The sequence below is a fragment of the Salmo trutta genome, chromosome 32, assembly GCF_901001165.1.
Source record: "Salmo trutta chromosome 32, fSalTru1.1, whole genome shotgun sequence".
Lineage (NCBI taxonomy): Eukaryota > Metazoa > Chordata > Actinopteri > Salmoniformes > Salmonidae > Salmo > Salmo trutta.
The window spans coordinates 9,233,533-9,257,458 of record NC_042988.1 but is presented as its reverse complement, the minus strand read 5'-3'; the positions used below and the strand labels follow the sequence as shown (position 1 = coordinate 9,257,458).

Sequence of the window (23,926 nt, the reverse complement as noted above, 5' to 3'; positions counted from 1 at the left end):
GTAACTATCACTAGATTTCTCCCACCCACCACATAAGCTGGTTCACAACCCTGGAGCACTTGGGGAGGTGTGTGTGAGAGAGAGAGAGAGAGGTAGTTTACTATGTGAAGAGTCACTGCCTATCTTGCATGTAGATACGGATGTGATTGACGATGTGATGAAATGCCAATAATAATAACACATTGGGGTGTCTTTTTGTTTATGAGGAAAAGTTAGGTGTTTTATTTCCCCCCAAAACATCACCAAACAAATGCTATCTTATACAAAAGAAAAAAAATACTTTTCTGTGTGTGACTTCATTTTGTAAACATGTGGTTTATTAGGTCTACTCTGGTAAACAATTGTCATTTAAAATATATTACTAGTGAATATAACCTACAATAAAATGAATAAGCCAATAGCCTAATAATTGGCTAATTGTACTGACTAATTCATGCAAAGTCAATCAAATCATGTGTGCACTAGTGTCACAACATTGATGTAAAAATGACCTGTTAAATTCATGTCATCTTTCTCTGATGCGTCAGGAATTTGGAGAGGTAAGGGTTTATAACTAGTGCGTGTTTTGGCAACTGGGAAGTCAGAAAAAAACGAATTCCGTCTGCAATTCCGAGTTGGACTTTTCCCAGTCGGAGTTCATTTTTCCGAGTCCCAGTTGTCTTGAATGCACTGAAGTAGGACATTTCCGAGTTCACAGTTGTTTTGAACGCGGCATATATGGATCGGGCACACCTTTCTCACCTGAGACGCTCGGATTTCGACGACGGAGTGACGGAGTGACGTAGTGCTACGATATGACAAATGGGAGGAAGAAAAATAAAAGTCAGACTCCTTTCACGCTGGCCACGTCCCTGGGTTATCCACGGGTTTCAGGTTAGTTTTTCGTTCTTATTTGATTGATTGACAATAGGGAATAAATGAACATAATGCAAGTGCATTTAATTGGTTGAAACGAATGTTTGATTTAGAGAATTATTAGTAATTGTTTGTTTTGTTCCATTGAGTTTGATATTGCCGTAGGCTATGTTTGATCAATTACGGATATAATTTCGAGTGTTTTTGTTTCCTTTGCTTTAAATTGCTTAGGCCTATGTTTTAAGTAAAACAACTCATATTTTGTTGGAGATTGGACACCTTGAACTTCAACTGTGCCGCCATAGGAGATGTAAGTGACTGCTGCAATTAGCTCTCACAGTCCCACATCAGAATTAGACGTTAATCCATGTTTCTTAAACATCTAAATTGGAAGTTGTAGCAAACGTCACATTTCGAAGTGTTTACGGTTAAGTTTAGGCATGAACTCCTAATGGTTAAGATTTGGGGATGGGCTTAAAACAAACATCTCAAACAACTTTCTATTGCTGGGTTCGAACTTGCAACCTTTAGAATCGGAGACAGATGCCCACCCGCCATCCACAATGCTCACTGTTGCCCCTAGTGGCTGGTTTCAACGTCACTTACCGATGTCCTCAGACATGGATGGACATCGATACTGACTAGGATCACGGGTGACCTGGCAGGCCTTTTAAGCGCTCTCAACATTTGAACCAAACTTTTCTGAAGCCACAAAAGTCACAACAGTACTGGCGTTAGGCCTACCTTTTCTGAGCAGCAATTGGCCCCCTTGTCGTAATATTATTAGCCATCAATGGCTTTGACCCGTTTGTGTTAACACCAATGTGCTCAAATCCAGCTGCCCAACTAGTTTTTAATCAACGCGTGGGATACAGGGAGTTTCTTGTTCTTGCTATACATTGTTGCTTATTCTCACAGACTTTTGAGATGCAGTGAATAATGAGGCTATCAAATGCCGTTTATTTTCAACTCTCCATCTCTGCTTTTCACTCGTGTGTTTTCTGCTTACCATCTTTGTAGAAATATATGCATCAAGTTACTCTCGGGCCTCAACTGATTTAGGACTTGAACTTCCATTTCCCATGTCCTAGTCTTGGTAACGTTCCAAGGTAAAATGGTAACATTTATATTGCACTCATATTTGCTTTTAGAAATATGAACAAGTTGGCTTTAAACACATTTCTGTCTCTTTAGTGTATATTTAGCTGTTTTGATGAGGAAGGTTGTCAGTCACACTGTTAATGGCCTAGTTGGTGATAAAGGTGACAGTCCATACTTCCATCAGAACATATAAGGGTAATGCTGAATGTCTATGGTTTATATAATGGTTTACAGATGGCCAGCCAGGGTGAGCATTTAGGAGTGTTGCATCCCAGCCTTAATGAAGGTTGCACCGTGTGTCTACCCCTGATTCTGGTTCTGATAAACTCAAATTGTAGACAAGGGAGTGGATATGGTATGCATGTGGGCCCATCAAATGTGATTCGACCAATGCTACGGTACCAGTATGTCCCACAGCCATAGATGCAGTCCTGCAGAATGTCAGCCATGTTGGAATTCTCTTGGAACAAGCTTGGAACTTGCAGTGCCAACATAGCTTACGTTGGCAATCCCTCCAAAAAGCATCCTCCTTACCCCACAACACTTTCATTGTATGCCTCATGTTGGATTCCTAAACCTTGAACCTAGTCTAGAAGGTGGAACATCCCAGGTGTCCCAGTAGCAGCAGCAGTGTCATTGAGGCTATAAGGGGCCCTGTGTGTTGGTGCAGCATGCAGCTCAGGCACATTCCTGTTGGAGCACAGGAACCTGTCCGATCACCCTATGCCTCCGGCACCTGTCTTTCTCGTGACTTTCCTTATCTCTTCTGGCAGTTTTCTCCTTGGCGTTCTCGTGATCTGCTTCAGAGATCATTCTGATGTTAGACGTTCCTCTTCCAACCAAGACTCCGATTTTGGGATTGCTACTCTGGACTGCATCAGGAGTAAGCTAGATTTGTAGATGTTTTACTCTTGGTTGTTAGGAGTTCCTTGGCAGTTGCTATGGTTGTTATACTGTACACAGCTGTTCAGAACATCTGATCCAGATCCAAATGAATCAAACATCCAGAACAAGCTCATGTATTGTTGGTGTCGGGTATGTGTCAATAGTTACACGTTTTCTCATTCAAACCATCAGATATGCAGCTATCAAGAGCCCTTTATCAGTGCTGACAGGAAGCTCTGGGTTTTCCAAACGTCACCACATTTTCAGTCCGCGTGTTTTTTAAAGGCCTGAGAAACATAGATGACCTCTTCCTCAAAATAAGTCAATTTGTATCCTTGTTTTCTGGTTGAACGACATATTCCACATGGTTATTGTGTGTGTCAGTCCCTGTAACATTCTTCTTCATCCCGAGCATAAAGCTGACCATGTATCATGACGACATAAGCCTCAAGTCATTTGGTCTGCGAGATTCAGGAATGCCATTGTTTGACGGGTGTATTTTAAAATGATTTCAAAGCCACCCAAGAGGGCGTGAGTGCACTTTCAGTTGACTACAGTATGTGAAATTTTTCATGACATATTTTAAATAATCAGCAACAGCAACTCCTATTACTCCCTGTAGAATGAGAAAATACAGTCACTTACCTAGAAAGTTGTTTGTGTGCGCCACCAGTTGATGGAGAAACTGTAATCAAAATGGCGGCCTCAGCTAAATCTAACCTGCGGGATATTGGAGTTTTTCTGTTTTTTTTGTACTCCGATGATACCCCCCTCAGTCAATTTTGTCAGAAATAACTACCATGAAAGATACTCGTCAACAACCTATTTTTCTTGACAAAATGATGACAATAACAAGACGAGAAGCCCTGGAAAAATACTATTACAAATTACTTTTCATTTTAGTTGACAAATGTAACGAAACGAGAATTCCACATGAAACTAATGGACATTCAATTTGACATGAAGCTCCTTTTATCTGTTTTGTCCAATCATAAGCATGCATGGTTTAGCAGAATATTTCGTGCAATCCTCTCATTACCTCTTCGTCTATAATGTCTTTCTGTTGCGTGGGCTGCATGAGCAAAGCTGGCTCTCCCCCACACAGCTCCTGGAAGGTCACTCCACTCTCTTTTGAACTGATATACAGACAGGACACACATTGTAACTTACCTCAATTAGAAACAACAATGTCATTGATTCTTTACTTTCATATAGGCTATTTTTGCTCTGATCACATCAGAAGCTCAATTTTGCCATGTTATTGGCTATTATTAATCTGCTCTTCCAGTCTGCAAATGCAAGTTGTGGTTTCTTTTTTGCTGAATATTAGGAGTACAGTTATACATCTGGCAATGTTGGAAAACTCACATTATCCCCTTTTTGAAGGAAATCACTTATTTCAGGGAATGTCTTCAATTGTTTGGCATCTGTGAACTTCAGTTCTTAGAAAGGATTTCCTTATAGACCACTGATCTGTTATTTGGATGTATGGCTTCAATGTCGGTAATTTTACTTTCATGTGAGCGTTGTCCTTAAACATGCTGTCATCAAATACATCACCCAAACAGCGCAAAGCTATCACTTGTTACAGTTGACAGTTTCATTATTGATGTCCAGCCTGAATCTAGGCATCTCATTTGGTTGTCAATCAAGATGGCGACAATATGAAGATGATGTACACATGGTTGCTGTGGCGATCCTGTATGTATGGCATTGGGGTGTGGAACCTACTTTCCGTCTTGGCTCCACCCACTCACCCTTGCGTCTTTGATATGTAACATAGCCCTGCTTGGTAACCAGATAATAGTCCCTTTATAGCATCCGACACGAGTATCCAAGAGAACAGTGATGCACCAGTGTTGATATATTGTTTCCGTATTTAATTAATACGTAAATGAGAAAATAAAGACCTTTTACAAATGTAGAGGAGGAAAGCCGATCCCTGATATAATTTGGGATGCTTTTAAGGCGTACATTAGGGGAATGATCATCTCGTACTCGGCAAAAGTTACATCTGTTAGTGACTATTTCTTTAATTTTAATCACTGTCTTAGAAAAAGCCCATAAATATTTACAAGGTAAACAAGAAAATGCAATATCAGAATTTAAGCAGGAATATGATCTTGGACTCTAACCCTGAAGCAACTATCAGCAGATAAAAAATAAATAAAAAATCACTAAAAATGGAAAGTAGCCCCCCATTTTACTCAAATGACAACATCAGTCACTCAATTCAGTGCTTCCGAGTTCCATGTATCAAACAGTTATTTCCGTTATATTAAAACCAGGAAAATCTGGAGAGTCCCCTGCAGATTACAGATTTTAATAAATTGCAACAATAAAATAATAACAAAAGTCCAATGCAACAGAATGGCAGAAGTCTTACCAGACTTGATACATTTGTATTTATTATGGATCCCCATCGTTTATTTTATTTAACTTTTTTAATTAACTAGGTAAGTCAGTTGAACAAATTCTTATTTACAATGACCCTATCCCGGAAGATGCCGGGCCAATTGTACACCGCCTTATGGGACTCCCAATCACAGCTGGTTGTGGAATCGAACCAGGGTCTGTAGTGATGCCTCTGGCACTAAGATACAGTGCCTTAGACCGCTGCGCCATTTGGGAGCCCAGGCAGCAGCTACTCTTCCTGGGGTCCAGCAGAATTAAGGCAGTTAAACACAATTAAAAACTTTACATTTCACAACACATTGCAAGGGGTTCATATTTTGGTTTTTGCCCTAGCACTACGCAGCTGATTTTAAAATGATCAACTTATCAAGCTTCGATCATTTCAATCAGCTGTGTAGTACTAGGGCAAAAACCAGAACATGCACCCCTTGGGGTCCTGCGGATGGAGTTTGTGAAATGCGAGGCACAGACAAATGTGCGTTTGTCTGTGCCTCTTCAGTCCCAGCTCTTTAATTAAATGTATTTTGATCCGTTTTTACTTGATGTGGAACAGAGTTCCATGTAGTCATGTGCCACCTCCCATAGTCTGTTATGGACTTGGGGACTGTGAAGAGACCTCTGGTGGCATGTCTTGTGGTGTATGCATGGGTGTCTGAACTGTGTGCTAGTAGTTTAAACAGACAACACGGGGCATTCATGTTAATACTGTTAATACTTCTCACACATGCAACTTTGAGCCAGGAGAGATTGACACTAATTAATTTTAGCTCGTGTACATTTAAGGGCCAGTCGTGCTGCCCGGTTCTGGGCCAATTGTAATTTTGTTTTAGTGAATGATTCGTCCCAAATACAATGCTTTCAGTTTTTGAAATATTTAGGACTAACTTATTTCTTTCCACCCATTCTGAAACTGACTAAAGCTCTTTAAGTGTTGCAGTGATTTTACTTGCTGTGGTAGCTGATGTGTATAGTACTGAGTCATCAGCATACATGGACACACAGGCTTTACTCAAACCAGTCGCAGGTCATTAGTAAAGATTGAAGAAAAAATGGCCTAGACGGCTGCCCTGGGGAATGCCTGACTCTACCTGGATTATGTTGGAGAGGCTTCCATTGTGTTTAATGATGTCAAAAACTGAACTAAAGTCTAACAAAACAGCTCTCACAATCTTTTTACAAATTTCTCTAAGCCAATCATCCGTAATCTGTGTAAGTGCCGTACATCTTGAATGCCCTTCCCTATAAGCGTGATGAAAATCTGTGAATTTGTTTACTGTAAAACTCATCCCTTTTGCAGTACCCTGTCTTTCAAAGAAAATTCGTAAAAATCCAAGTAACTTCACAGATCTTCATTGTAAAGGGTTTAAACACTGTTTCCCATGCTTGTTCAATGAACCATAAACAATGAATGAACATGTGGGATGGCCATTAAGACACTAACAGCTTACAGACGGTAGGCAATTAAGGTCACAGTTATGAAAACTTAGGACACTAAAGAGGCATTTCTACTGACTCTGAAAAACACCAAAAGAAAGATGCCCACGGTCCCTGCTCATCTGTGTGAGCGTGGAGGCATGAGGACTGCAGATGTGGCCAGGGCAATAAATTGCAATGTCCGTACTGTGAGATGCCTAAGACAGCGCTACAGGGAGACAGGATGGACAACTGATCGTCCTCGCAGTGGCAGACCACGTGTAACAACACCTGCACAGGATCGGCACATCACACCTGTGGGACAGGTACAGGATGGCAACAACAGCTGCCTGAGTTACACCAGGAATGCATAATCCCACCACCAGTGCTCAGACTGTCCGCAATAGGCTGAGAGAGGCTGGACTGAGGGCTTGTAGGCCTGTTGTAAGGCAGGTCCTCAAAAGACATCACCGGCAACAAAGTTGCCTATGGGCACAAACCCAACGTCGCTGGACCAGACAGGACTGGCAAAAAGTGCTCTTCACTGACGAGTCACAGTTTTGTCTCTCCAGGGGTGATGGTCGGATTCACGTTTATCATCAAGGGAATGAGTGTTACACCGAGGCCTATACTCTGGAGCGGGATCGTTTTGGAGGAGGAGGGTCCGTCATGGTCTGGGGTGGTGTGTCACAGCATCATCAGACTGAGCTTGTTGTCATTGCAGGTAATCGTAACGCTGTGCGTTACAGGGAAGACATCCTCCTCCCTCATGTGGTACCCTTCCTGCAGGCTCATCCTGACATGACCCTCCAGCATGACAATGCCACCAGCCATACTTCTCGTTCTGTGCGTGATTTCCTGCAAGACAGGAATGTCAGTGTTCTGCCATTGCCAGTGAAGAGCCCGGATCTCAATCACATTGAGCACGTCTGGGACCTGTTGGATCGGAGAGTGAGGGCTTGGGCCATTCCCCCCCCAGAAATATCTGGGAACTTGCAGGTGCCTTGGTGGAGAGTGGGGTAATGTCTCACAGCAAGAACTGGGAAATCTGGTGTAGTCCATGAGGAGAAGATGCACTGCAGTACTTAATGCAGCTGGTGGCCACACCAGATACTGACTGTTATTTTTGATTTTGACCCCCACCTTTGTTTAGGGACACATTATTCAATTTCTGTTAGTCACATGTCTGTGGAACTTGTTCAATTTGTCTTGTTGAATCTTGTTGTGTAAATATTTGTATGAACATATATTAAGTATGATGAAAAGAAACATATTTGACAGTGAGCTGACTTTTTTTTTTTGCCGAGTTTTATCTAGTCAACTTTTGTAAAAAAAAAAAAAAAAAAATTATCTAAGGGTTGTTAACATGCCGATTGGGCGGCTGTTTAATTGAATGACTTGCTTCACTCCAGGCCTGAGGGGGCACACTTTCCTGTAGGTTTTAATTGAAGAGATGGAAATAGGAGTGGCAATATCATCTGCTATCATCCTCAGTAATTTTCCATCCAAGTTGTCAGACTCGGGTGGATTGTCATTGTTGATAAAAAAAAATCACCTCTTCCACACACTTTATAAGGAATAAAAAATTACAATACTTGCCTTTTTAATAATTTGGTCAGTAATGCATGGATGTATAGGTTCAGAATATCTTCTTCGCATGGACTTTGAAGCTCCTTTGGCAGTGATTACAGCCTCGTGTCGTCTTGGGTATGACGCTACTAGCTTGGTACACCTGTATTTGGGGAGTTTCTCCCATTCTTCTCTGCAGATCTTTTCAAGCTCTGTCGGGTTGGATGGGGAGCGTCGCTGCACAGCTCTTTTCAGGTCTCTCCCGAGATGTTCGATTGGGTTCAAGTCTAGATTCTGGCTGGGTCATTTAAAGGACATTCAGAGACTTGTCCCGAAGCCACTCTTGTGTTGTCTTGGCTGTGTGCTTAGGGTCGTTGTCCTGATGGAAGGTGAACCTTCGCCCCAGTCTGAGGTCCTGAGCACTCTGGAGCAGGTTTTCATCAAGGATCTCTCTGTACTTTACTTTTGTAAAACTCCAAACGGTCTGTCGTGCCGTTTTTACTGAGTGGCTTCCGTCTGGCCACTGTACCTTCCCGAGATCTGTGCCTGGACACAATCCTGTCTCGGACCTCGTAGCTTGGTTTTTGCTCTGACATGCACTTTCAACTGTGGGATCTTTTATATGGACAGGTTTGTGACTTTCCAAATCATGTCTGATCAATTGAATTTACCACAGGTGGACTCCAATTAAGTTGCGGAAACAGGATGCACCTGAGCTCAATTTCGAGTCGTCTCATAGCAATGGTGCTGAATAGTTATGTAAATACGTTTTATTTTGTTTTTAATACATATGTAAAAATGTCTAAACCTGTTTTCGCTTTGTCATTATGGGGTATTATGTGTAGAATGCTGATTAAACGGTTTTATTTAATCTATTTTAGAAATAAGGCTGTAACTTGACAATATGGGAAATAATCAAGGGGTCTGAATAATTCCCGACGGCACTGTATGTGTTTACATCTCAACATTGGTGTGTCACTGTTGTGTGGTATGCTATCAAGGGACTGAAGACATTCTTCCATGGAATAGGCTAACTCTGGAGTACTAGTAGATCGATCCAATCATTATGTGACTTATTTTTACTGTAGTTGTATCTGTTTGATACTTTTGATAATCCCTCATGCTGTAGATTAGCTCTCTAATTTAAACTTTTTCAGGAAAATATTGTTTTGACTGAAATTTAAAAAATGAGCTGACAATTAAAAAATTGCTAGTAGAATCTGATTCATTTTAGTTAATGCATTGTCATAATCTTTTGGTATTCCTGGACCTTGTCTAGTACCGGTTTGTCCACCATGGTCTTCATAAACCCAAGCCAACTATAAAGTTGAGGGGGTTCGGGTGTATGATGTATAGGTTGTCATCCTCATTTTCCTGAACTCATGATCCGAGGGCCCACTGCAGCAGGGGCAGCACACATGAAGTGTGTTCCTGACACTTGAATTTCAAGAAAAGACGTCCTCCTTAAGTCTATATTTATCTGATTTCTCAGTATGAAGCTGCCAAATGTGAAACCAGTTAAAATGTCACTTTTTTTGTCTCCTCACATTACTGTTCCTTTTGTCTCAACAGAGTTGTGTTTCCTCTGAGAGAGAACCTTGTCGAAAAGCAGAGCTTACTTTTAGCGACGTTGTTCATCCAATCGTAATGATGGACCCTCGGGTGTGCCCACCCTCACTCAACAACAGCCAATCATTGATGAGCGGTCTGGACAAGTCTCCTGGAGGATTCAAGGCCGGCCACTCACGGAACGACAGCGCTGGGTCATCACGCAACTCCCGCCAGGTAGTTTCTGAGCCGTTCCTTTTTATTAAAATGATCTTAGAGTGCGAGTGGGGTGTGCCTGGCTTCTGTATATGACGGGTCTTCTCTTGACACCATAATGCAACCAATGAGGTATATAACCATCATGAATATATCTATGGATGGATGGCTGAATGGATGAAACCCACTATGTGAGTAAGGTCTTTATGGACAATGCAACATTATTTTATTTAACCTTTATTTAATTAGGCAAGTCAGTTGAACAAATTTGTATTTTACAATGACGGCTTATCCCGGCCAAACCCTCCCCTAACCCGGATGACGCTGGGCCAATTGTGCGCTGCCCTATGGGACTCACGATCACGGCCGGTTGTGATACAGCCTGGGATCGAACCAGGTTCTGTAGTGACGCCTCTAGCACTGAGATGCTGTGCTTTAGACCGCTCGGGAGCCAAACTAATAAACTGTATCTCCTCCCCCCATAGAACTCCAGGAACTGGGAGGTGTTGGAAGACCACATGGACATAGGTTCAGGGATCGGGTCAGGGCTGGACATGAGCATCCCTGGTATCTGTGAGGGCTTCCTGATGAAGAGGAGGAAGTACCCTTTGAAGGGCTGGCACAAGGTAATGCAAAGGCTTTACTTGTCAAGCCAATTTGAAGAACAGTTGAAGCACTGTTTGCAAACCAATTGAAGAACAGTTTTGCTATTTAGTTCTGTTTCACCATCACTTCTGACTTCCTGGGGTGTATTCACTAGTAGCCAAATGGAAGTAAATGGCTGGAAGGGACTAATCCAGGGTTTCCCAAACTAATCTAAACCTCTCAAAAAAAGAAACGTGTTCTCATTGCTACAGGTGTGCACTTATGAATACACCCCTGTCTAATGTGGTTCTCTCTCTCCTTTCAGAGGTACTTCCTGTTGGAAAAAGGGATCCTCAAGTACTCCAAGACACAGCAGGATGTATGTATTCAGAATACACTAGCAAAAATACAAATTCAATTCACGATTGCAATCATTCTGAAATCGGTTAGTGCCGTATTGTAAATGTTACAGGCTATGTAATGGTTGTTTTATACACGTTGGACAATACAGTGGTGGGGGGGGGGGGGGGGGGGTGTTTATCCATTCTAATGTTCCTCTGGTCAGATCCAAAGAGGAAAACTCCACGGCTCCCTGGACGTTAGCCTCGCTGTCATGTCCATCAACAAGAAGTCCAATCGCATCGATCTGGATGGTGGAGACTATTTATACCACCTCAAGGTACACTGAGTATACAAAATACTAAGAACATGCTATTTCCATGACACATAGACTGACCAGGTAAAAGCTATGATCTTTTATTGACGTCAATTGTTAAATCCACTTCAATCAGTGTAGATGAAGGGGAGGAGACGGGTTAAAGAACAATTTTAAGGCCTTGAGACAATTGAGACATGGATTGTGTGTGTGTGCCATTGAGGGTGAATGGGCAAGACAAAACATTTAAGTGCCTTTGAACGGGTGCCAAGCACTCCGGATTGTGTCAAGAACTGCAACGCTGCTGGGTTTTTCACATCATTTTTCACAGTTTCCTTTTCACATCTGTTTCTTATCCAGAAGAAGTAGCATGTGTTGTCCCCCCCATTAACGTAATTATTAATGTAAAATTCACTCTCCTGTTAGGCCAAGAACAATGACTTGTTCTACATATGGCTGACCAAGCTGTGTGCCCATCGTGTCTTCAAGAAGAACGAGGCCCTGGGTGTCCACCACGGAGTCCTCCATGCCCTCACCATGGGCAACAGCACGTTGTTGCCAGCCATGGCCAGTCTAGCCCAGAGAAACCAAGCCGCCATGCCAGGCATGGTGAGTGAACAGAGAAACGGTGTGTGTGACGCAATGTGATCTGCTACTTGCAGTGCTACAACCAAATACGTTCTGGTCACGCCAAAATAGGTGAAGGTATATTCTGAATAGAACAAGGGGACTTTATACAAATTGGCTTTGACTGACACTTGACTACACTTCCTTCTCTTTCCCTCCTCTGTCCCCAAATCATGTGGTTTCCAGTACCCTCACTACGCCAGCTCTGCCTCGGTCTACCAGGCTGAGATGGAGGTTCTGCCCACAGCAGCCCCAGGGGTCAACGGCAAGGTGGCAGCATGGCTCCAGCAGACCCACCAATCAGATACCTGCTCCCAAGGTAAGGTACTTCCATGGTGAAGCTAGGGAATCAAGGCTATCAATTTACAATTCAGCGTTAAATGAATATCCAGTTATTTTCAGAGCTAGGCTTTCACTCCAAAGATGTATCAATAATCTTCTCTGACCCTTGACCCCCACAGAGCTAGCTCGTTCTCAGTTGGACTTGACTGAGTTGGCCCAGCTCATCCAGAGGCTCAATTGGCTGGAGAGTGGCCAGCAACCAATCTCCAACAGTGACCTAGAGCGACGAATCAACATGCAGGTAAGGTCACCGGCCTAACCACTACTCTACAACCGCACGTGCTGTATATAAGCTGTTCTCTATGGGGGGGGGGGGGGGGGTTAATTTAGTGGTTGGCTGTTCTTTAGTCTGAGCATCTATCTATTCTACCTGTCTTTCAGAATCTGACCCTTAATACCCCCAAGGCCAAGAAGGAGAGGAAGACGACAAACAAGATATTTGGTCACTCTCGCACCCTGTCCGGAGTCGAAGCCCGCAGCATGGTAAGTTCTCATGTCCTATACGGTGGGTATCATAAGTGTTTTTCCACATTTTGTTGTTACAAAGTGGGATTGAAATAGATATTTTTTTTTTGTACAGAAATGTACAGAAAATACTCTGTCATTGAAAAATACAATTAGACAATTTCCAAATTAACAAAAATGTAATGACTAAAATATAGTTGCATGAATATTCACCCGCTTTGTTTAGGCAAGCCAAAATTAGTTCAGGAGTAAATGTAGCTTAACAAATCACATAAGCTACATGGACTCACTCTGTGTGAAATAAAAGGGGTTGACATGAGTTTTTAATGACTAACCCTTCCTCTGTCCCCCATAGATAAAACATCTAAGGTCCCTCAGTCAAGTATTGAATTTCAAGCACAGATTCGACTACAAAGACCAGGGAGCTTTTTCAAAAGCCTCATAAAGAAGGGCAGTGATTGGTAGATGGGTAACGATATCAAATCAGACATTGAATAACTCTTTGTGTGTGGTAAAGTTAATAATTGTGCTGCGGATGATGCGTTATACCACCTAGACACATCAAAGATACAATCGTCCTTCTGAACTGAGCTGCAGGACAGCAAGGAAACTACTCAGGGATGTTACCATGAGGCCATAGGTGATTTTTTTTTTTTAAATGACTATGGAGTTCTATGGCTGTGTTGGGACAACTGAGGATGAATCAATGTTGTAGTGACTCTACAATGATGGCCTAAATGACAGAGTCAAAAGATGAATACAAATAAATATACAGAGTAAAAATATTCCAAAACACTAAAGTAATCCTGGGGCGGAAAAAAAAACAAAAAAAAAACACGACAAAGGAATATACTTTTTCGCTGAAATGCAAAGCTGTATGTTTGGATCAAATCCAACACATCACTGAGTAACTGCCTGCTTATTTTCAAGCATGGTGGTGGCTGCATCATGGTATGGGTATGCTTGTCATTGGCAAAGACTGGGGAGTTTCAGGACAAAAAGAAACTGGATGGAGCTAAACGCAGGCAACAACTTGGAGGACAACCTTCTTCAGTCTACTTTATGCCAGACACTGGGAGAGGAATTCGCCTTTCAGCTTGACAATAACCTACAACACAAGGCCAAATCTACACTGGCGTTCCCTACCAAGAAGATAGTAAATGCTCCCGAGTGGCCAAGTTCGTTGACTTAAATCTGCTTGAAAATCTATGGCAAGACTTAAATTGCTGTCTAGCCATGATCCCCAACACCTTGACAGAGCTTGAAGAATAATGGGCGAATATTGCGTAATACAGGTGTGCAAAGCACTGATAAGACTTACCCAAGAAGAGTCACAGCTGTCATTTCTGCCAAAAAGTGTTTCTAACATGTAATGACTCACGGGGTCCAATACTTATCTACATCAAGGTATTTTAATGTTTAATGTTTGTATTGTGTTGATTGTTGACAAAAAAAGAATTACATCCATTTTAATCCCACTTTGTAACAGGAAAATGTGAAATCCAAGGAGTTGAATACTTATGACACCCACTGTACAAGACATTTGTCATTGGATAGGAACATTTTCTGGACACTTCTGTGTCATGGCTGTCTCAGAATCCTCCTCCTCTTCTACTTTCACCCACCGTTCCCGCATGTCCCCTCTCATTTTTTCATTTATGGTTTAGGGACCGGTACAAACACATTGACACATTGCATAAACAATAATCTGATCGTTGCACCATAGTATATTTATAGCTGACGAGATGGGTTTTTCTAAAGATGAGAAAAGTAAAAAACTGCAGTGATTCTACAAAAGAAGTAAGGCTACTAACATACAATATATAAACTAAGTTCCTGGTTGTGTCATGAAACGTTGTACGCGCAGTTAGGCATCCAAAAGGGACTTGTTTACATTTAAGTGAATGACAACTTCAGAGGCATCTCATGCAAGTTAACAAACTTGTAATTAGATGGTCTTCTACAACATGGCAGATGTCTAATTACCTAGCGAGCTAGCAAAAGGCAAGGTAAAATAAAAAAAATGGAGCTAGATAAAGCCAGGAGAATGTACTTGTTGAGCATAATTCTAGCCATCAGTTTTGTTTTCATGGTCATCACTCACTGTTGCGTTTGTCAAGGTCCCGACGTATGTAAAGCTATTCTGATACAACTACAGGCCTTTTTGACGCTAGCATGCGCGTGCGTCACTCGAAAGTGACACAACAAATGGCTCTCTACACACATCATCCACCCCCCCACACACTTTCCTCCCTCCTTCCCCCTCTCCTCCTTCAGTTTACCTCCAGCCACCTGAGCACATCGTCCAACCACCTGAGTGTGGGAGCAGCCTCGGTGTCGTCCATCCCGGACTATGTGTACTCCCAGCTCTCCAACCCCCTCATAACCTCCCCTGAAGCCAAGAAGATCCAGCAGGACATCTGTGCTTTGTCCCATAGGGGTAAGAGAGGGGTGTTACAGGCTTTTGGTGCTCATTCGATGGGGTGTTAATGAAGTTCCCCATAGGAAAGTCATGTGTAGAGCTGGTATAGTGAGGCTGGTTCTGCAACATTTAAAAAGGACCTATGTAGACCACTGCAATCTGGTAGTAATTGACTTTAGTTACATAGGGACTTATGTTGGTATGGATGAAAATGGGAAATCAAATGAAAATGACATTTGTCTGCCGTAATCTTCTCAGTTCATGCATCTCTCAAGTCCATCCACGAGGTGCTCGCCCTGGAACGTGAGCGGGTCCGACAGGCTTGGACCGGCCCAGACCTACGCTCTTCCACCTCCAATCAACTGGCCACCCTGTGTAGCACACTGTCTGAGGTAAAATGCCTGCCCTGGACACACACTCACATATACAGTGCACACGCTAAAAAAACGGACATCCTGCTATACACTAAGAACATAAACCATTGTTAATGGCTCCAAAGGAGAGACCTACATTTCTTAGTTTTTTTCCCCCGAAGTAACAAGAACAACAGGAAGAGACCTAGCGACCAATACAAAGGCTTTATTCACATTTAGTCAATAACACTGGTCTCTGTTTAAAACGCACACAGCAGATGTTTTGTTGGGCCACACCTATTCTCTTGCTTTCTTTTGCTCTCTCCTTCTAAAATATAGTCCCGTATCAGTGTGCTGTTGTTCAAGTGTGTGTGAAACCAGCCAGAACTGGTTTGGGCTGTTTGGGGCTGGGACATCTCGGTACTGCCTATCAGGGGCAGAACCATTCCTCCCTGTTCTCCTGTCTTGAGCCTGCCTGGATGAAAACGAAAGCCTTTTCAAATGTAAAGACACTTGTTCAAACAGATTAGATTTATCTTGGTGAAAGAAAAAAAATAAACCTCCCCCAAACGTATTTATTTGATCCGAGTTACTAGATGTTTTTGAACTTCACTAATTACTATGAAAATGGAACTAGGATAGTTTGTTTTGGTTGAACGCTGTGTCAATTGTTTCGTCCTGGATGGATCTGACAAAGCTGAAAGAATTCTGAGGGAAAACTTCCACCAAATGTTCATACTGTACATTTTGTCCAACTTACCTGCATGTGGGCCAAGTTTGATAATGTGACATTGGGAAATGAGCTTAATATTGTGCTTGCTATTCATACAATTCTCTACAGTATACTAATAAGTCACTGTGTGTGTATCCAGCTGGAGGTGCAGTCTTGCCAAACCAAAGTTCATTCCCTGTCCCTTTCCTCTGGATCCACGGGGGGTTCCAAGGAGTCCTACAGCACTGTGCGTCAGGACCAGGTGTGTATCCAGCCGCCAACCCCCACTCAGCAAGAGGCAGGCTACCACTTGTTTCTGAACGCGTGTCTGGCTGTGTACTGTGTGTCTGCCTGTCTCTGCGTCTGTGTTTGTGCCTGTATGCATGGGATTCTCTATCAAATGAGCAGGGTTTTCTTCCTTAACTTTCTTTTGTATGACATTATTGACATCACTTTTATCCATCCGAAAGTGTTGATTTTGTATGCTTCCTGTTATCTATAATCTTATTCTTCCTCCTTCGGACACTCTTATCCCCCACCCTTCCTCCAGAATGCTGAGAAGACGCCCTCTAAGGGTTGCTCTGTGCAGCGCACCCCCTCGCTGGCCGACTCCATGGCCGAGTACTATGACGCCAGAGATGTCGTCTGTGAGAACTCCTCTGAAAACGGAGAAGAGGAGTCTGATGAGTCCGGGCTGAGTGACATCACCACCACCAGTAACTCTGAGCCAGACGAGGTCCATGGTGAGCGGCCACTCTTTGGATATTACTGTTTAACTGTGGTCCTAGAAGTAGAACGACTAGAACGGCCACTCTAAGGATGTGTTCTATAATATTGTGTTTGAGCAGTCCCATTATAACTTCAATGCAGTTTGGTCTATGTGGTCCATTTTGAGTTTTTGTCTTGAAAAATAAGTAACAACATGCATTTGATTTGTTTTAAATTCAGCAGTATCTAGTAAAGCTGGGACGATAAACCGAAAATGATCAATATCGACCGAACCGACCATTTATCGAGGACGTTTTACTGATATCGATTTTAACGATAAGTAGCCTTTACTAGAGGAATGTGTAGTTTGAAATGAGATGTCTGTCAAATGTGGGCTGTTAACAGGACAATTGATGACCACAACCTTCAAATTAGTCGTTTTAAGGGTAATATAAAAAAGTAACTGGTGAACGTTAGCATTAACTTGTCTTTCAATTTATCGTGATCATTTAGTAACTTTATTGTGATATGGATTTTTGTCCATATCGCCCAGCTCTATCTAGGTAGTTATACTCATAAACTCGGCTGACACCAACATTGGGTGTATATATGTAATCTGTGTTCAAATGTGTTTTTATTACGTTTTCTGAACATAGCTTCCACTTTGCCTGCAGAGGCAATATCACCGGACCAACCGCAATCAAAAGGTATTTTGGGACTGGTCAAACTGAAGTATCGGTGGAGTGGTGGTGAATTGCGGCCATATTGGAAGTCTCATACGAATCATTTAATTAATTGATGCACGTAATTTATTTGAAGACGGTACATTTTCAATGTTGTACATGCAAGCATACTGATTGGACCCTGAAAACGTCCTAGTAGTCTACTCATTTTATAACCATGATTTTATCATCACTCTCATTCCTCTTTGTCCTCCTGAGGTGTCTCTTTGGTTTTGTGGGACTGGTGACAATTTAATCTGTATAGATATTTCACTCTTGAAACGTCATACCCTCCACCTCAATCCAACTCTAATTTGGAAGATGGAGAAATCGAGACTCTAATGTCATTACTTAATTTTTCCTCCTGTTTCACCATCTTCCTTTCCTTGACAGCTTTGGGCCTTCAGATATTTGAAAGGGATGGTTCAGTGTTTTTGCAAAGCCATGATTTTGAATGCATAAAGAAACCACACCAGACAACAAATGAATGTACCAAAAATTGCTGAGGATTATATGCACAAGTCTAAAGATTTGTTTCCATTGTGGTCCTCTAATGGTAGCCGTGTCTGCAAGTTAAAACAAGAGACATTCGCACTCTGGCATACATTCAATCATACAAAATGTCTATTTACTGTTTATCTACTTAAGATCTCGTGGATACCATTTATGTCTCTGCGTCCAGTATGAAGTTAACTGCCAAAGTAAAGGAAACGCCAACATAGGTCTTAATAGGGCGCTGGGCCACCACGAGCCGGCAGAACTGCTTCAATGAGCATTGGCATAGATTCTACAAGCATCTGTAACTCTCTTGGAGGGTTGCGACACCATTCTTCCAACGAGAAATTCCATAATTTGGTGTTTTGTTGATTGTGGTAGAAAATGCTGTTAAGTGCCGCTCCAGAATCAACCGTAAGTGTTCAATTCAACCTGATCTCGGAGCATTTCATATTATTCTGTCATGTAAATCCAAGACACTCCATTTAGTATGGTATGTATTCATTTGTGGAATCCATCGGCCATTTCTTATGTTACAAATTACAATTTGTATTATATGTTACGAATTGCAAAACGGATGTTACAAATTCTAGCTAGGCGGCTAACGTTAGCTAGGCTGTTCAATTGGGTTGAGATCTGGTGACTGAGACGGACAGTTTTTAATGCTCATCAAACCATTCAGTGACCACTCGTGCCTTGTGGATGGGGGCATTGCCATTCTGGAAGAGGCCACTCCCCTCAGGATATAAATGCTTCACCGTAGGTTGAAGGTGATCACTAAGAATGGCTGTGTATTTACTGGCTGTTACCTTGCCGTCTAAGGTGTTGAGTGGCCCCAAACCATGCCAGGAAAATGCACCCCTACAGTTACCTGTAGTTTTGCTAGCCAATGCTAACTAGTGTTAGCGTAATGATGAAGTCAACATGAACAGCTAGCATGCTAGCTATTCCCATAGACTTCCAGGCATTGTGCTAACGCTATTTGGCAACTTCCTTCAAACTGAACGCAGAGACATAAAAGGTATCCACAAGTTCCTGACCCTGGAGAAAATCCTGAACCCTCCCTTTAAGGGCTGAATCATGTCTATTTTTTATGTTCAGGCCTTAAGTGCTGGGCGTAATCGTAAAAATAAACGTGAGATTCAATAGGAAATGTATAGAATTCAATCGAACCTTTTGTCGTATGCCCTCTCCCCCTGGCAGCCTCTGCCACCCTGAACTACCGCACCAGCGTGTCCAGAGCCCCGGACATGGTCAGCACCGTGCCCACCAACACAGGCCGCCGCACCGTCCTGCCCGCCAACTGTGTCGACAACAGCCACATTGGCATCATGACCATCCTGTACAACAACATTGGCAAGGACCTGTCACGTGTGTCCATGCCCTGTGGCCTCAACGAACCTCTGAACCTGCTGCAGAGGGTGAGCGAAGAGCTGGAGTACTCTGAGCTTCTGGACATCGCCAACAGCACAGAGGACCCCTTCGAAAGGATGGTAAGGCGGCCCGACACATGCCTGACCTTTAAAACGAAACAGCTCAAGTATAGGTTTGTGCTGCAATACCAGCGTTGGTGCTGATTCAAGTGAATTGATACGCCTGTAGATTTGCTTAGTTGAAATCTGAAAAAGAGTCTGGTATTGGTCACGTGCCAAATACAACCGATGTAAGAATTTACCGTGAAATGTTTACTTACGAGCCCATTCCCAATTATACAGAGTTAAAACCTTTTTTAAATGGTAACACAATAACAAGGTTGTATACAAGGAGTACCAGTACTGAGTCAATGTGCAGGGGTGCCAGGTAGTTGAGGTAATACAGTATGTACATGTAGGTAGGGGTAAAAGTGACTAGGCAATCAGGATCAATAATAAACATAATAGCAGCAGCGTATGTGAAAGTCTGTGGCGTGTGTGTTGTTGGAGTGTCAGTGTAGGGTGTGTGGGTAGAGTGCATTCGAGCCATTGCAAGAGAAACGGTGAAAACTACAAACAATGAATAGGGTCAATTTGAATTGCAGATTTAGCATGTAAAACACTATGGTCTTTTGTAGATTTTTGGGGTAGCAGTTTGCTTCAGGTGCCATTTGATGTTGTTGATGGGTGCGATCTCACTCATCTGTTTTCCCATACCTTATTTTTCATGAAGCTATACATTGGAGTTTTCTCCATCTCTGGCTATGCCTGGGCTACCTGGCGGAACCGCTACAAGCCCTTCAACCCCGTCCTGGGAGAGACTTACGAGAGCCACCGCAAGGAGCGCGGCTTCCGCTACATCGCTGAGCAGGTAGGACTTGACCCAGAATCGTTTTAGAGTCCATCTGCAAGGCAAGTAACCCTTAAAACTGATCCAGGGTGTCTTCCACTGAAGATTCAGTGATTTTTAAGGTTTTTCCTTTGTTCCCAGGTCAGCCACCACCCGCCCTGCTCCGCCGTGCACGCAGAGTCTGAGAACTTCACCTTTTGGCAAGACCAGCAATGGAAGAACAAGTTCTGGGGAAAGTCTTTGGAGATCATCTCCTCTGGTCCAGTGAATGTCAAGTTGCCGAAGTGAGTGTTTATGCAAATTCCATCATGATTATTTGACCAAATAAAGAAGGAACGTAACCCTACTTTCACATCGTCGTTTTGAATGTCTTCATCCGCTGTTCAAAGTAAAAGCTCGGGGACAGTGTTTTGATTGAGCCGATTTAAGATTTGAAAAGGCATTCGCTTGCCAAATGAGCTGTAACAAGTCTGGAAGTCTAATTTACTGTGCTATTCAATTAAATGTTCATAGTATTGAAACCGGCTTAGGTGTCCAATGAATTTGAAGAGTGCATGTCTTCATCCAGTTGCATTAAACCCATGTCTTTCTCTCTCCCTCCGCCCTCTAGATATGGGGATCACTACGAGTGGAACAAGGTGGTGACCTGCGTCCACAACGTCCTGAGTCAGCAGAGGTGGCTGGAACACTACGGCGAGGTGACCATCAGAAACACCAAGAGTGACCTCTGCACCTGCAAGATCTCCTTCGTCAAGGTGAGACCCCTGCCCGGTGCCCACAGAACATGAAGCTAAATTGAAGGATAACCCCATAATGGGACCCATAATGAATAAAATAAAAGGTACTTGACCTGAATGGGGTCTAGACATTTGTGAAATCTCCAAAGCTTGACACATGGAAGTACCTAACACGTTGCCATTGACACGGCCCCCTCTCTCTCCCTGTGTCTTTCCCTCTCTCCCTCAGTCCCGCTACTGGACCTCAGAGACCAGTAAGAACGAGGTGCAGGGCCAGGTTCTGAACCAAGCGGGAGAGGTGGTCCACCGGTTTGGTGGGCTGTGGCACGAGGGCATCTTCTGCGACACCCTGCCTAACCCAAAGTGCATCTGGAAGCCCAGTGAGTATTGCTATTATCTGAATGATCTATTATTTGCTATGTACGATAATCCTAATCTCTAATCCGATCTTGATATTATGGTTTATCCTATAAAATGGTGTAATCCACACCATTGTGCCTATTCTATTTTCCCTAATCCATACTATTTCAGTGAATTCTATCTTATGGATGTTTTCCTCAATCCGTGAGTCCGTAATCCACTCTAGTACCAGCACTATGTGTCGCCTCACACAGTACCCCGTTTCTCCCATCGCCAGACCCTCAGCCTGATGACCACTTCCAGTACTACGGCTTCGGTCGCTACGCCAGGGAGCTCAATGAGCTGACCCCTGAACTCAAGAAGGTCCTACCTCCCTCAGACACCCGCTACAGGCCAGACCAGAGGTGAGACCACCGTCCAGCCTGCTCAGTAATGCGTACGTAGAGGATGTTCAGCCCTGTGCACGTCATTTAGATTTGTCAAATGCATTGGAAGTAGGGCTAGGAATACTTCTTGAACCTGATCTAACCAGGAAAAACTCTGGGTCCTGTACAGTAGGTGGTGTCGTTCAGTGACATTTACTTCCTCAAATGTCAGGGAGCTGTGTTGTGCATTGATGGTACTGTACACACAATTGACCCTGTTAACGCCTTTTTGATTCTGTCATGCAGAGTGCAGCTGAATCTCGTATCTCTCCACTGTTCTTTCCCCCTTAGGATCCTGGAGGAGGGAGATGTAGCTGGGGCTGACAGTAAGAAGGAGGAAGTAGAGCAGAAACAGCGGGACCGACGAAAGGAGCTGGCCAAGAAGGGAGAGGAGCACGTGCCTCGTTTCTTCAGGTGAGTCTCACCAACCGTCCCTTACGCAATCAAAGAGCATTTATTGTAGAAATAGCAAGGCAGTGGTCATCATCCCTGCTATTCAGGGTCTTTATGATTAGCTGAATCGGGTGTGTTAGGGAAGGGTCAGAATAAAAGCCTGCACCTGTAGCTTTTCCAGGACTTGTGTTGGTGACCACTGACATTATATTGTGTGTTCATGCACAGTATCTGTTGATGCCCCTTTTTAAAAGGTTACCTCACACTAGAAAGTAAATATACTCTTCCCTCCTTCAGGAAAGAGCTGGATGCGGCCGGGAATGAGATCTGGCTGAGCAACGGAACCTACTGGAAGATCCGCAATCAGCCAGGCTTTGCCAACACCAAGAACTTGGATCTGTGGTGTTGAGTAGACCTGGCAGAGCCTCCTGTCATTTTGGCTTCATCAATAGACTTACAGCCCAATGATACCACTGAACGCAGATACTAAAGTTCCACTGACGGATGAGGAGAGGTGAAGGGAGTCTTGACTGTATGGATGAATCATTCCAGGGTGACTGTCTGCCATGGAGAGAGGAAATGTCAACATGGAGTAGATGAGGACTACTATGGATCTTTTCCTTCAAGTCTGATGTTCCCACATTGATGCCGATCTTCCACACCCCAGTGGCCGCTCTGGTGTCCGCAAATGTATAAACTGCCTTGAAAATAACCAGATTGAAATTGGTTCATACATTTAACTGCCAAGTTTACCCATTGGTGGTCGGAGATCCAACATAGCGTTTGGAATGTTACCTTGCGCGTTATAGAGATGCATGATGCTTTTTGTCAATGTAGTATGTCTATATATTTAAACACTTTTACTTATTGACTTTTTAGGTCTATATGCAGATTTATGTAAATCAATTTGTGATATCAAACGCTCACTCTGAAGAGGAACTAACCAGGCAGGGGATTGTTTTTGACTGCTGTGGATTAATGGGGTTTTATGGGTAAGAAGGGCTACCTCTTGCACTCTCGATGGGTCTTACTGTGTTATTGTATGTTTAGTTGTCATGTCGAGTTGTACAGTACTTTACATCTTTTGGACTTGTTTTAAATGACACGTTGGTTTGAGTCACTGAATGCCTCACATCTGTCTCCTTCCTCACCCGTTTTAAAGAACAGTGATCTATAGAACACTCACTGCTTTCCTTAGGTTTTTCCCCTTGTATTTCTTTATCTAGAGTGAGTTTATAGATGTTTAATGCTTTTTAGGGTTATCTTTTCAACCTTGATTTAGGTTGATGCTATGAAGTATTTTTATGGATGTTTCAACAGTGGGTTTTACGGAAAAGAGAACCATTGTTACATTTCAGTGTAAAAACAATTGGAGGGCTATAGCGGGAATCGTCCAAAATGAATTGTTTTCTAGTCTATTTTCAAATAAATACTGAACTTAAACGATTTGTTTTTTCTTTGACACTGCAATGTATTACAGCTATTGTAAGCAGTTGTTTAACTGGAAGGATCTCTTTTACTATTGCACAAAGCAGGGAATGTAAAATGCCTATAGGTATACAACATGTTCCCTTGTGAGTTTAAATCTAATGAATCGAAGCGTGGAACCCAGTCCAACCAGTTGCTGTTTAACAGACTAGTCATTGAAGACTGAGAGAAGC

At 42.9% G+C, this 23,926-nt stretch overlaps 1 protein-coding gene across 6 annotated transcripts; it reads left to right on the top strand.

The window, feature by feature from the left end:
* The first annotated feature begins 705 nt into the window (after positions 1–705).
* LOC115170995 (oxysterol-binding protein-related protein 7) lies at positions 706–23,708 on the top strand. 6 transcript variants are annotated; one of them, XM_029727424.1, is made up of 23 exons: positions 706–873; positions 9,811–10,023; positions 10,488–10,628; positions 10,913–10,966; positions 11,153–11,266; positions 11,669–11,851; positions 12,056–12,188; positions 12,331–12,452; positions 12,593–12,694; positions 14,344–14,349; positions 14,954–15,116; positions 15,357–15,490; positions 16,324–16,425; positions 16,714–16,906; positions 17,546–17,578; positions 19,292–19,581; positions 20,234–20,371; positions 20,492–20,634; positions 20,961–21,105; positions 21,317–21,467; positions 21,725–21,851; positions 22,164–22,286; positions 22,563–23,708. In XM_029727424.1, exons 1-23 carry the CDS (start codon positions 802–804, stop codon positions 22,672–22,674), a joined length of 2,994 nt encoding a protein of 997 aa, XP_029583284.1. In that variant the 5' UTR covers positions 706–801; the 3' UTR covers positions 22,675–23,708. The 6 variants fall into 6 exon arrangements, with proteins under 6 accessions (XP_029583284.1, XP_029583282.1, XP_029583283.1 ...); XM_029727422.1 differs by having other exon boundaries at positions 17,528–17,578; XM_029727426.1 differs by lacking the exon at positions 706–873 and adding an exon at positions 1,087–1,165 and having other exon boundaries at positions 17,528–17,578.
* The last annotated feature ends 218 nt before the right edge of the window (positions 23,709–23,926 follow it).

Coding starts and splice junctions, on each gene's coding strand:
- LOC115170995 (XM_029727422.1), top strand. CDS start 802: ATGGGAGGAAGAAAAATAAAAGTCAGACTCCTTTCACGCTGGCCACGT. Junction 12,189..12,330: donor ATCAGATACCTGCTCCCAAG/GTAAGGTACTTC, acceptor TGACCCCCACAG/AGCTAGCTCGTTCTCAGTTG. Junction 15,491..16,323: donor TGTGTAGCACACTGTCTGAG/GTAAAATGCCTG, acceptor GTGTGTATCCAG/CTGGAGGTGCAGTCTTGCCA.